The following is a 12,500-nucleotide window of genomic DNA, read 5'->3' as shown; positions in this document are numbered from 1 at the left end:
ATATATATGTATATGTAAGCATGCATTGATCCTATGGCGTGTCTTCACCTCTCCCCGTGCAGAGAATGACACCATCTACTGGGTGGACATGGGTATGAGCACCATCAGCCGGGCCAAGCGAGACCAGACCTGGAGGGAAGAGGTGGTGACCAACGGCATCGGCCGAGTGGAGGGCATCACCGTGGACTGGATCGCAGGTCAGACACGATTCGACGCTTTTCATCTCCACGCTCTCGTATATGTGCTACACTCATAGATTCTTAACAGGTTTCATGCTATGAGGTTGAAAAGGCAGCAGGAACAGTTGAATTGGAAGTGAGGTCTGAAAAGTTGCTGTTATACTGCTTGCTCTCTCACACACACACACACACACACACACACACACACACACACAAGGGCACAGTCCAACATTGCATTACATAACAATATTACTACCAGCTGAGCCTCTAAAAAAAAATCATTGAAGCTAGATTTTCCAGAAAGCCAGGTGTGATTGCAAGGTAAAGCTGGAGATGATGAAGGCTTACAGGCTGAAGTAGGTAATTTGACAGAGCACAAGTGCAGATTATCACAAATACCGTCCTGAAATCCCCTTTCCCACCAAGCTATGAGAAATGACAAGATGCAGTTTGCACACATCTCTCTGAAAGTTCCAAAAAGGCAAGTCGAAAGTATCACTTTCGATGGAAACCTCAAAACAGCCTTTAAAACTAGCGTTGGATGGGTTCTTTTACGGTTATGGTTTTGTGTCTCATTCTTTAATGGTTATGGTTTTTGTGTTCGAAACACACAGACTGTCTGAGGTTTCAGCCCTGGTTGAATGTGTTCTTGCATGCCTGAAATGTTTTCTCTCAAGGAGTACGAGAGATTCTTCTAGCTCCCCGTTATTGACAGGCTAAATGTTTTCACTATGCCAGACGTTTACTACTGCAAGTTAGCACAGAGAGTTATGTCCAGCTCTTCACGTACCGTCAATTCTTTTTCTCTCAGGCAACATCTACTGGACAGACCAGGGCTTTGACGTTATTGAGGTGGCTCGGCTCAACGGTTCCTTCCGTTATGTGGTGATCTCCCAGGGCCTGGATAAGCCCCGCGCCATCGCCGTGCACCCTGCCAAAGGGTGGGTATGCTGGGCCAGGCCAAGGCTGAGACTCTGCCTCCTGCTCCCTCCCTCCCACCTGGGAGAGCAGCGGCCGCGGGAGGTGGTGGAGGTGTTCCATGGGGGTTATTTGTACTGCCAGCGGAGCGTTATTAATGGGCTAATATTTGCTCTGTGGTTACGAATCCAGAACTGGCTGGTACAGGATGCTGCTATTGGGGAAAGAAGAAAAACAGTTACTTCACTCTTCGATTAGTCGTTCTTCGACAGTTCTTCTGCTATTTGTGTGTGTGTGTGTGTGGTAGTATTGTCTGTGAGTGAGTGGAACTGTGTGGTGGGATATTAATGACACCTAATGTGTGTTTTGTAGTTATCTGTTCTGGACAGAGTGGGGGCAGTACCCGCGTATTGAGCGCTCCCGTCTGGACGGCTCAGAAAGGGCGGTGCTGGTGAATGTCAGCATCAGCTGGCCCAACGGTATCTCCATAGATTACCCGGTCTGTACCACCTCCCACACTCCTCCTTCTACACACACACACACACACACACACACACACACACACACACACACACACACACACACACACACACACACACACACACACACACACACACACACACACCCTCCGAGTGATCCCCAAACCACTATGACTATTGAAACCACCATTCCCATGTAAACTCATTGGTATATCTTTTCACCTGACTTTGTCAGACCTGCACATTCAGCCAAATTACACTAAAGCAGTCATGCCAGTTTCATTGCCATCCCTGTCATGTTGCTCTGACAATGATGAGGTCAGAAGTGTGCTAATGATGTGGTATATTGTGTGTGTGTGTGTGTGTGTGTGTGTGTGTGTGTGTGTGTGTGTGTGTGTGTGTGTGTGTGTGTGTGTGTCTATGTATGTTTTTGTGTCTTTAGGATGGCAAGCTGTATTGGTGTGACGCTCGTACAGACAAGATTGAGCGCATTGACCTTGAGACTGGTGAGAACCGTGAGATGGTTCTCAGCACTAACAACATGGACATGTTTGCCGTCTCCGTGTTTGAGGACTACATCTACTGGAGTGACAGGTGAGGCTCCCCTACATGCTCTTGACTCCTTGACTCCTTTCTCTACTCCCCCCCTCCCTTGACTCCTTTCTCTCCCCCTCTCTTGACTCCTTTCTCTCCCCCTCTCTTGACTCCTTTCTCTCCCCCCCCTCTCTTGACTCCTTTCTCTACTCCCCCCCTCCCTTGACTCCTTTCTCTCCCCCTCTCTTGACTCCTTTCTCTACTCCCCCCTCCCTTGACTCCTTTCTCTCCCCCTCTCTTGACTCCTTTCTCTCCTCCCCCCCTCCCTTGACTCCTTTCTCTCCCCCTCTCTTGACTCCTTTCTCTCCCCCCCCTCCCTTGACTCCTTTCTCTCCCCCTCTCTTGACTCCTTTCTCTCCCTCCCCCTCTCTTGACTCCTTTCTCTCCCCCCCCCTTCTCCTTTCTCCCCCCCTCTTGACTCCTTTCTCTCCTCCCCCTCTCCTGGGCTGGTTCTACTGTAACAAAGACATACTCACGTTTTATTAACTCAATACCCTTTCTTTGACTTTCTTGATGGATAAATAAAGGGCTTTTTGAAAGTCTCTCCTTTTCTCATTTTCTCTCCCGTCTCTCACTCTGCTGCTTCCTCTTCTCTCCTTGTCACCGTCATTATTACTGTGAGGTGTCATTTGCATGCGTGGTTAACCAAATAAAACCCAAAAGCTTTCGCACTCAATTTCCTTCAATAGTCGTCAAACACGGCACATTTTGTGCTCCGTTGTCGCACCGGTTAAGAATAGAGAAACGTTGTCGGCACAGTTTCACAAAGCGATGCTCATCCGACGTCTGTGTCCTCTGTAGAACCCATGCCAATGGCTCCATCAAGAGGGGTCACAAAGACAACGCCACGGAGTCCATGTACCTGAGGACTGGCATCGGCGTCCAGCTGAAAGACATCAAAGTCTTCAACCGTGCCAGGCAACAAGGTGGGTGAACTGACGCTTGGCTTCGCCTGCTTAAGGCCAAAATCATTGAGTGTGGTCTTTGTCATGTGTGAGTAGTAGGTTCACGTTTCGTTGGTTATAATGTTATGCTAGGATTCCTCAGTGTGACTTCACATTGACTGTGAGTATTTCTCTACGAGTTATAGCTGAACTGGTCAGCTGCATGCCTCAAGGAAATGCTGTCTGAGACAAAAACATCAGAATTGACACCAAATAAACGTTTATGCAGCTGGGCTACATCTTTGAAGAGCAATGTAAATTTATAAAAAGTTGATTCTAATTAAACCATTTGTGGAAGGTCGGTCCTAATTTGTGTGCATCAGAAAAAAACATCAGAATTAACACCAAATAACATCAGAATTAACACCAAATAAACGTTTATGCAGCTGGGCTACATCTTTGAAGAGCAATGTAAATTTATAAAAAGTTGATTTCTAATGAACCATTTGTGGAAGGTAGTTCCTAATTTGTGTGCATTTCTTTGTGGTTGTGCGTATCCACGCTCAGGAACCAATGTGTGTCGGGACAAGAACGGCGGCTGCCAACAGCTGTGCCTGTTCCGCGGCGGCGACCAGCGCACGTGCGCGTGTGCCCACGGCATGCTGGCGGAGGACGGGCGAAGCTGCCGCGACTACGAGGGCTACCTGCTCTACTCGGAGCGCACCATCCTCAAGAGCATCCACCTGTCGGACGAGACCAACCTCAACGCGCCCATAAAGCCCTTCGAGGACCCCGAGCACATGAAGAATGTCATCGCGCTGGCCTTCGACTACCGCGGGGGCGCCAGCGGCCAGGGAGGCCAGAGGCAGAACAACCGCATCTTCTTCAGCGACATCCACTTTGGCAACATCCAGCAGATCGACGACGACGGGACAGGCCGCAGGACACTTGTGGAGAGTGAGTGCCTCTTTTTGTCTCTCTCTCTCACTGTGTGTGTGTGTGTGTGTGTGTGTGTGTGTGTGTGTGTGTGTGTGTGTGTGTGTGTGTGTGTGTGTGTTGTCTCTCTCTGTCTGTGTGTGTGTGTGTGTGTGTGTGTGTGTGTGTGTGTGTGTTGTCTCTCTGTCTCTGTGTGTCTGTGTGTGTGTGTGTGTGTGTGTGTGTGTGTGTGTGTGTGTGTGTGTGTGTGTGTGTGTGTGTGTGTGTGTGTGTGTGTGTGTGTGTGTGTGTGTGTGTGTGCGTGCGCCCCCCAGCGTGAGTTTGGCACAGACGCACAAACCGTGTGAGAGGGGAGTAAGGCCGCGAGAGATTATGGCTTATCTGTTCTTGTTCACCTCTGGAGTCTCTGCCTTGAACTCTGCCACTCTGATGAATGACTCCTACTCAGGAGAAATTAGAGTCATGCTTCACTCTGAGTGGCCAATCTTTCTTTTTTTTTTTTTTTTTAGCCCAATGTAATTTCACAGGTCTTAAATCCTGGGCCGGGATGCATTGTTAAACACCTTCTGTGATTGAAAAAAAAAAAGCAAATCAGGGGATGTTATAATTGGAGCTTTATTGGCAAATTCAGTTTTTGCTAATGTTAGTGATATAACTACCCCAGCAAGGCTGCTGGTTGGTTAATAGATTCAGTGGATTTTTCCCCTTTCCTAATGCTCAGTCCCTGCTGAAAAATGGTTTGACCTCAAAGTACCTGGCTTTTCTAAAGGATGGTTTTGATAAGAGGCCACGCATTAAGCACTTTCCCCAGACTCTTTGTGTGTGTGTGGGTCAGTAACCTTAATCTTCTCTCGCTCGGACCCATCTCAAGCCTCCCTCTGCTGACCGATGCTGTTTCTCTTCCACAAATTACAGAATGTCATATTTCATCTTACCCCCTCTACCTCACTTTAAAGACTTACATAACAGAGCATCCCCAGGGAATACTTGTAACACACACACACACACACACACACACACACACACACACACACACACACACACTCCCACTATCCTGCTGATGTGAGTAGAACAAATAACAAATGGGACCCAATTTTGTATCCAATCTGCAAGGAGTCCCGAAACAATTGGTGTGTAATTAGAGTTTGCCCCAAAAGAGATTAGAGGAGAGGAGGTAGATTGACAGGTAGAAGAGGACGCAGAGACTTGCTCTCCAGCCTCAATCTCTTTCTCCATAATTACAGGGAAAATTGAGAACAAATGATGCTTGATCCAGTTAAACCTTCAGAGCAGCCTCAGCCACCATTTTGTTCCTGTCACACACAATCAAACTTTAATTTGCTCGTTACAGTTTCCAGCCGACCCCAAGAAAAGAGTCAGTGAAAGAAGACGTGAAACACTTTTTGCCAAGTCCTCAGAGAAGTGCGTCACGTCTCAGATCAGACACGTTATACATACAGCCCTATTATAAAGGAAAAGTTTAGTGATCGTACAGGCACAGGTGTTTCTCAACTGATGGGTCATGGAATCATTCTGAATGAGTCGCAGAGTATCTGTTTCTTCATAACTTGACTTCTCTAGAAAAAATATATATATATTTTCCATTTTGAAATGGAAAAGGCTGAGTTTTCACAGTTCTCATGTCTCAGTGACAAAGGGAGCTCTATGAAAGAGAACGTTCCAATGGCAGATGCATAGCTTACAGCATTACTCCAGCTGACACTCTCTCATACATTAACATGATCTAGGAGAGCTGCGACTTATTAACTACAGAGATACCACTGGTGGACTACTTGAATCTTTGTGTTAGAATTCATAATTCGGTTAGAAAAGCTAACTAAATAATTAAAAACTAGTTTATATTACTGAGTAATGTATTTTTTTGGTTATTTTACGTTAGCATGTGACCGAGATTAGCTATGTCATGCAGTTTTGTTTTGTGTGTGGGAAAGAAATCAACAAGTATGTTTGTATAAGGAGCTAATTTGATGAAGAATATAATATACAAGTTATATTTATATAATAGAATATAAATTAAGTTTGAATCATTAAGTTGGGCAAAGAAGTAAATAGTCCCCAGATAACCCAGTCGTTTTAAAAAAAAATAAAGTATAATCAATTCAATCAATTTCTGCAACAATAAAACCAGTCAGACATTCCAGGCCCACCCAAAATAAGATATCCACAGTCCTGAGGCAGTTGTGTGGCTGTCTGTGCAGCATAGAGTGTCAGCAGGCTCCTTCCTCTATCCTTGAGGCGGCGGTGTCTCCAGCTCCACGGGGTTAAACGGCTGCACCTTGTCCCGGCCCAGCCCAGGACAGTAATCCCAGCATGCTTTGCAGTCGCGGCAGCGGTGCCTGCTCAGGCCTATCAGCTCTTGGCGGAACTTGTGCGACATGAAAACGTAGAGCGCGGGGTTGACCACGGTGGACGAGGACGCCAGCAGGCGGGCGCAGATGGCAAACGAGCGGTAGTGGAGTGAGCCGGTGCCGAGCCTGTCGCCCACCAGCATGAGCATGAGGACGTAGGAGGGCAGCCAGCAGAGCGTGAACACCAGCACCAGCAGGGCGCACGTCTTGGTCACCTGGCTCTGGTAGCGCTCCAGCTGCGGTGCCCGGCCCTGGCGCCGCGTGTGCCGCAGGAAGCAGTAGATCTTGGCGTACATGAGCACGATGACGGCCAGCGGCAGCGCGAAACCCATCAGGAAGAGCGCCGTGCCGTAGACGCGCTGGCTCAGGTCGGACAGGAAGGCGAAGCAGTGGAGGGGGCCCACCGAGGTGCCCACCGCCCGGAAGGCGAACTGCGGCGCCGCTAGGGCGCACGCCGGCACCCAGAGCAACGCCACCACAGCGTTTAGCCAGCGGCCAGTGCGCCAGCGCCCGAATGCCCAGGTCGGGTGCACCACCGCCAGGTAGCGCGACACGGCCAGCGCGGACAGGGTGAAGACGCTGGCGCCGCTGCAGGCCACGCCCAGGAAGCTGACGGCCTTGCACAGGAAGTCGCCGAAGGGCCAGGTGCCCAGGGCGATGGCGGCCGTGTGGAAGGGCAGGCAGGTCAGCAGGAGCAGGTCGGACGCGCTGAGCGCAAGCAGCAGGGTGTCGGTACCGTGCGGCGGCCCAGCTGTCCTCTTCCTCCTCCCCGCCAGGACGAAGATCACCAGAGAATGCCCGATGGTGCCCGTCAGCATGATGAGGGCATCCAGGGTGGGCACCAGCAGCTGCTGTATGTCCCAGGCCAACCTGTCTGGAGTGGCACTGGCATTCCAAACACCGGATCCATTAATCGCTCCCCCTTCTCTCATTGCTGATCTTTGTTTTTTCGCTATCTGATGCTTACTCTGATAATTAGACCGACAAGAGTGGTAATGAGGACGGCAAAGGAGCATCAAAGTGACATCCTCTCACACCTCCTTTCCCCACTTGTACACAACAGTGATAATTTCCCCACGCTATCGCTTGAAGAGGCGCCACCTTGCTAATTGGAGTGTTGACGTGGTCAAAACGCTGTTGGCTTGAAACACGTTCCCCGGGCGGCATCCGGACACACTGTCCACTCCGTTCGCGTCCACAAGGTTTTTTTTTTACAATCTGTACTTCCAGTAATGAGCCGTTAGCGCACACATTGCACGAGGCGCTCGGCCATCGACCAGTTTCCACTGGATTCTAATTCTGGTTTGTTGTCTGGAGATAACAGGCTGAAAGTATTAAGCTTTCATCATGTAATGTTTACTGCCTTCCATGTCCAGCGAATGCCCGAGTCCAGGAACATTAAATTTAATCCAGAGTTGTTTCTTTATAAATTATCCCCATTTGAAAAGTGCTTTCATATGTCTTGGCAGCACATAGCGTGTACATTTCATTGAGGTGCTGTAAAAAAAAAAGAGAAGAAGAAGAAAAATGAAATGGAAGTATCGATGCCAGACACCAACTGTGCTGCTCTATTATTGATTTTCTGAAACCAAGCAACGGCGTAAAAAAGTCATTCCCCTCGATGCCTGCTGCCCGGTTGCATTAAAATCAGTCAATTCTACTTGATGCTAAGTGCTCACCCTGTCCCCTGTTGTCTGCCGCTGAGAGTCTCTCCAGATGCGGGCGTCCTCACCGTGTCCGTCACAAATTCCCGTGGTGGCAAGAGTGTGGGTGTGCATGCTTTTTGAGTGTGTGTGTGTGCGTGCGTGTGTGTGTGGACAGAGTCATAGTAGATACTCCAGCCTCCCATCCACTCAGGTTGTCAGGTTGGAGTGCCGTCCTCCTCGGCACACACACCTTTTGTTTGCTTAAAACCAGGAAGCCTGTGATGAGGAGGAGCAGTTTGCTCTGATTGCACACACACACACACACACACACACATATACATATACACACACATACACACACACACACACACACACACACACACACATATACATATACACACACATACAAACACACACACACACACACACACACACACACACATATATATATATATATATATATATATATATATACACACACACATACACACACACACATATATATATATACATATACACACACACACATAAATACTCCTCAAATACTCCTCAAACACGACCTCATACATTTAAAGATGGATCCTTTGTCATTTTTATCAAGAGTGCATTGTTGGACTAGTGGGGCTCCAGCCGTGACCTCTGACCCCTTCGGAATACTGATTAAGCTGCTCTATAACTGTTCACCTCTTCCTTGTGTGCTCTCTTTGTGTGCTTAGTCGGCAGTGTTAGGTCCAGGATGGCGGGCAAAGCCACAGACAAACCCACATTATGTCTCCATTATGTCACCTCCACTTGATTGGAGGTGACATAACCGGTGGGGACTCTCTCTTATGTAACTGCTCCAACTGCTTCAGCTCAGCTGAGCACAGCGTCATCCATCAGCCCAACACTAACACTGCCATGCTTTATTGACTTCTTCTGTCAAGGCTCGGGGGCTTTTTATTCTTCTTTACAGTGTCCCGATAGTGCTCATAAAATGCCCGGTCTTTGCCATGACGTGAGCAGCCAGGGGGCCCACCAAGTGGACTCGTAGGTCTACCCCTACAGATCCCAAGGTGAGGCGCCACTCCCTCTGAGGCTCCCCGGCGAGTGTCCGTCATCACACACAGCAAACAAAGGCAGGATCAGATAAGAACAGGGGGCATCGCGGCGGCGGAGGCTTTTAGCACAGTGGGAGTTGTTTCTGGGCTTGCGGACCAAAATAAAAAAAAAAGCTTTTTGCTGGAAGTTGACCCCTGTCGCCCTGACCTCTGTGTTCCCGTGGCGACTGAAGCACTTCCAGAAGCGGCACTCTTTTCCTGGAATAACAAGTGGCCCTGGATCAAAAACATCCACGGGGAGCAGGGCTTGTGTGCAAAGGCAGTGGGCCATGAAATGACAGGATGATGCTGAGTCTTTAAACACACTCCAGAAACAGCAGGCAGAGCCAACACACACACACACACACACACACACACACACACACACACACACACACACTTACATGCATGCACACACTAACCCTTTTACCCTTTTACACGCACACAAACTTTGAAATGTGCAGAGATGGTCAGCGCATCCACACAGACACAAAATGTTGCGGCTTTCATCTCGTGCCAAGACCTCCAGCAAAACAAGGCACCACAAAAAAAGTATGCATACGTCTCACACACACACACACACACACACACACACACACACACACACACACACACACACACACACACACACACACACACAGAGAGAGGGAGGGAGAGAGAAAGAGCCTTGTCCTCCATTCACAGTTTGATTGGGACAGCCAGGGTCTGGGCCAACAGCGCGTCCCTCCCTCCGCCGCTGATCCGTCTGGAACGAGGAGCGAATGGGCCGCGCTCCAGCGCCTAGTGCCATCAGAGCGAAACCCCTCTGTCAAGACATGCCTCACACTCTTCCAGGGCCCGTGGCCTAGGGGGCCGCTCCTCTGCTGGAGCGAGGCCAGGGCTCTGGCACCCGGCCTGGGGAGAGAAATGAGCCACATATGCAGAGTGGAGTGGAGTCACACTGGGGGGGCTCGGGGTGGGGGGGGGGGGGGTGGTGGATGTGCCTTGGGTGTGTGCTGCTGTCTGAAGCTACTTAGTGAGATTGAGCTGCAGCCCCCCTCTCTGTGTGCCCTCTGCCCACAGGCAGTGATGGTGCTGAAGGACGTCGTGTCCTTGAGCTCGTGTGTCTACCAGCGTAAACACTGCGAAGCAGCATCAGTAGTCAGCACTTCTTTATTTGTTATTGTGTTATCTGAGGTGTGATTTTTTTTTTTTAATTAAATTTTTTAGTTCGTCTTGCGTTCCGTTTTGTCCTATATATATATATATGATGTGGTGTGTACGGACCTCACAGTCACGGCTGCCTCCACAGTCTTTTAACCGCTCTAATTCTTTTCTTCCCCTCCTTCTTCTTCTTCTCCTGTCCCTCTCTCTGCAGACGTTGGCTCGGTCGAGGGTCTAGCGTATCACCGCGCCTGGGACACGCTCTACTGGACCAGTTACACTACCTCAACCATCGTCCGCCACACGGTGGACCAGGAACGGCCCGGGGCGTTCACGCGGGACACCGTGGTCACCATGTCCAACGACGACCACCCGCGAGCGTTTGTGCTGGACGAGTGTCAGAAGTGAGTACAGCGGACCACAGCGGGACCTCTCTTCTCTCTGACCTCCGACCTTTCTGCCGCCTTCACATTGACCCCAAGACTTACCCAAGCTTGCTTCTCGTGGGCAGCATGTACACGTTTGGTTCTTGGGTTCTTGATTAATTTGGCACCTTGCTTTCAAGTTGCAAACTATTTTATACTTTGTTCTTATTCTAATATTATAATTATATTTACTCCTCCTCTCCTCTCCCACAGTTTGATGTTCTGGACCAACTGGAATGAGCAGTCGCCCAGTATCATGCGGTCATCACTGGGGGGTGCTAACGTGCTGGTGATCATTGGCACGGACATCCGCACCCCCAACGGCCTGGCCATCGACCACCGCGCCGAGAAGCTGTACTTCAGCGATGCCACACTGGACAAGATCGAGCGCTGTGAATATGATGGCAGCCACCGCATTGTAAGTGTCGTTTTGTGTGTGTGTGTGTGTGTGTGTGTGTGTGTGGTGTTGTGTGTTGTGTGTGTGTGTGTGTGTGTGTGTGTGTGTGTGTGTGTGTGTGTGTGTGTGTCGGGTGAAAAGTAATGCATACAGATTTATTTATAGCTGTTGGTTTATGCATATGCTCTCTTTAAGCCTGGTTTTCATACCTACCTCTGTGAGGATACATATGTATCTCACCTTCATTTTGTGTGTGTGTGTGTGTGTGTGTGTGTGTGTGTGTGTGTGTGTGTGTGTGTGTGTGTGTGTGTGTGTGTGTGTGTGTGTGTGTGTGTGTGTGTGTGTGTGTGTGTGTGTGTGTGTGTGTGTGTGTGTGTGTGTGTGTGTAGGTGGTGCTGAAGAACGAGCCGGTGCATCCGTTCGGGTCTGGCGGTGTATGCGGACTACATCTTCTGGACTGACTGGGTGCGGCGGGCGGTGCTGCGGGCAGACACAGACGGCAGGGACCTGAAGGTGCTGCGGGCAGACATCCCTCAGCAGCCCATGGGCATCGTCGCCGTGGCCAACGACACCAACGGCTGTAAGTCTCTCTCACTCCACACACACACACACACACACACACACACACACCACACACACACACACACACACTCACTCACACACACTTTGTGTGTGTAACCTTGAAAATCCATATTTTCTTAGATTTGCATTTACGTGACACTTACATTCATATTTTGTATGCAGGGTTGTATCCTATTATACATGCTTCAAAGATATTAGTCCCCTAAATGATGTATGCACTTGGGTTTACACAAAGTGCCTTTAACCTTAGTATACTTTTTTACTGGAAAATCCACGACATGGTGTTGCTCTTGTGTGCATTTTATGGAGTGTCACATCTTGTTTGACTTTTACTTTGGAAATATCCCAGCAGGGATCTCTCCCGCTCTCTCTCTCTTCTCCCTTCTCTCCCTCTCTCTCTCTCTCTCTCTCTCTCTCTTCCTCTCTTCCTCTTTTCTCTCTCTTTCGCTTCCTCTTTTTCTCTCTCTCTCTCACTCTGTTCCTCTTTTTCTCTCTGGGATTGAGTGGGCGGAGTGCAGTGTGTGTGAGTGGGACTGGTTGCCGTCCGTGGCTGTTTTTTCAGCAATTTTTTCCTCAATCTTTTGTTTGTACTTTTACATATTCTGGTAGCCTTTTACTTATTTGTTATATTATAGGATACTAAAAGATTGTTTCGTTTCTAAACATTGAAACGGAGTCTGCACCCAGCTTTGAAGCTGGTCGGAGCAGCGCTTCCAAAAACAATGGATTTCGAAAACGTAATGAAAACTTTGGGGTGAAAAGTTGTTTCCGACGTCAGTCTTGAGGAGTGCAGTTTGGGGAAATAGTGGAGCAGCATCATGGCTTTGGCCTCTGGAGTGAACAGTGCAAGTGTTCTCTTCCTAAGTAGC

The 12,500-nt window shown here is 49.1% G+C and overlaps 2 protein-coding genes across 2 annotated transcripts in view; one reads left to right on the top strand and one right to left on the bottom strand.

Annotated features, from left to right (window-relative positions):
* LOC105912708 (low-density lipoprotein receptor-related protein 1-like) overlaps window positions 1-12,500 on the top strand; it is a 114,768-nt gene that overhangs the window by 77,688 nt on the left and 24,580 nt on the right. The window contains 10 exon segments of the mRNA XM_031565475.2: window positions 63-197; window positions 991-1,120; window positions 1,470-1,596; window positions 2,019-2,170; window positions 2,972-3,096; window positions 3,622-4,011; window positions 10,442-10,631; window positions 10,866-11,070; window positions 11,439-11,471; window positions 11,473-11,682. Of these exon segments, the coding sequence (XP_031421335.1) occupies window positions 63-197; window positions 991-1,120; window positions 1,470-1,596; window positions 2,019-2,170; window positions 2,972-3,096; window positions 3,622-4,011; window positions 10,442-10,631; window positions 10,866-11,070; window positions 11,439-11,471; window positions 11,473-11,682 (1,697 nt within the window).
* Window positions 6,093-7,976, bottom strand: LOC116220275 (delta-type opioid receptor-like). Its single transcript, XM_031565809.2, has one exon. It carries the CDS (start codon window positions 7,373-7,375, stop codon window positions 6,236-6,238), a length of 1,140 nt encoding a protein of 379 aa, XP_031421669.1. The 5' UTR covers window positions 7,376-7,976; the 3' UTR covers window positions 6,093-6,235.

The sequence above is a fragment of the Clupea harengus genome, chromosome 4 (assembly GCF_900700415.2).
Source record: "Clupea harengus chromosome 4, Ch_v2.0.2, whole genome shotgun sequence".
Taxonomy (NCBI): domain Eukaryota; kingdom Metazoa; phylum Chordata; class Actinopteri; order Clupeiformes; family Clupeidae; genus Clupea; species Clupea harengus.
This window is presented reverse-complemented; position numbering and strand designations above follow the sequence as displayed.

Excerpts from the sequence above, each read along its gene's own strand:
- LOC116220275 (XM_031565809.2), bottom strand. The coding sequence starts at position 7,375 with ATGCTCCTTTGCCGTCCTCATTACCACTCTTGTCGGTCTAATTATCAG.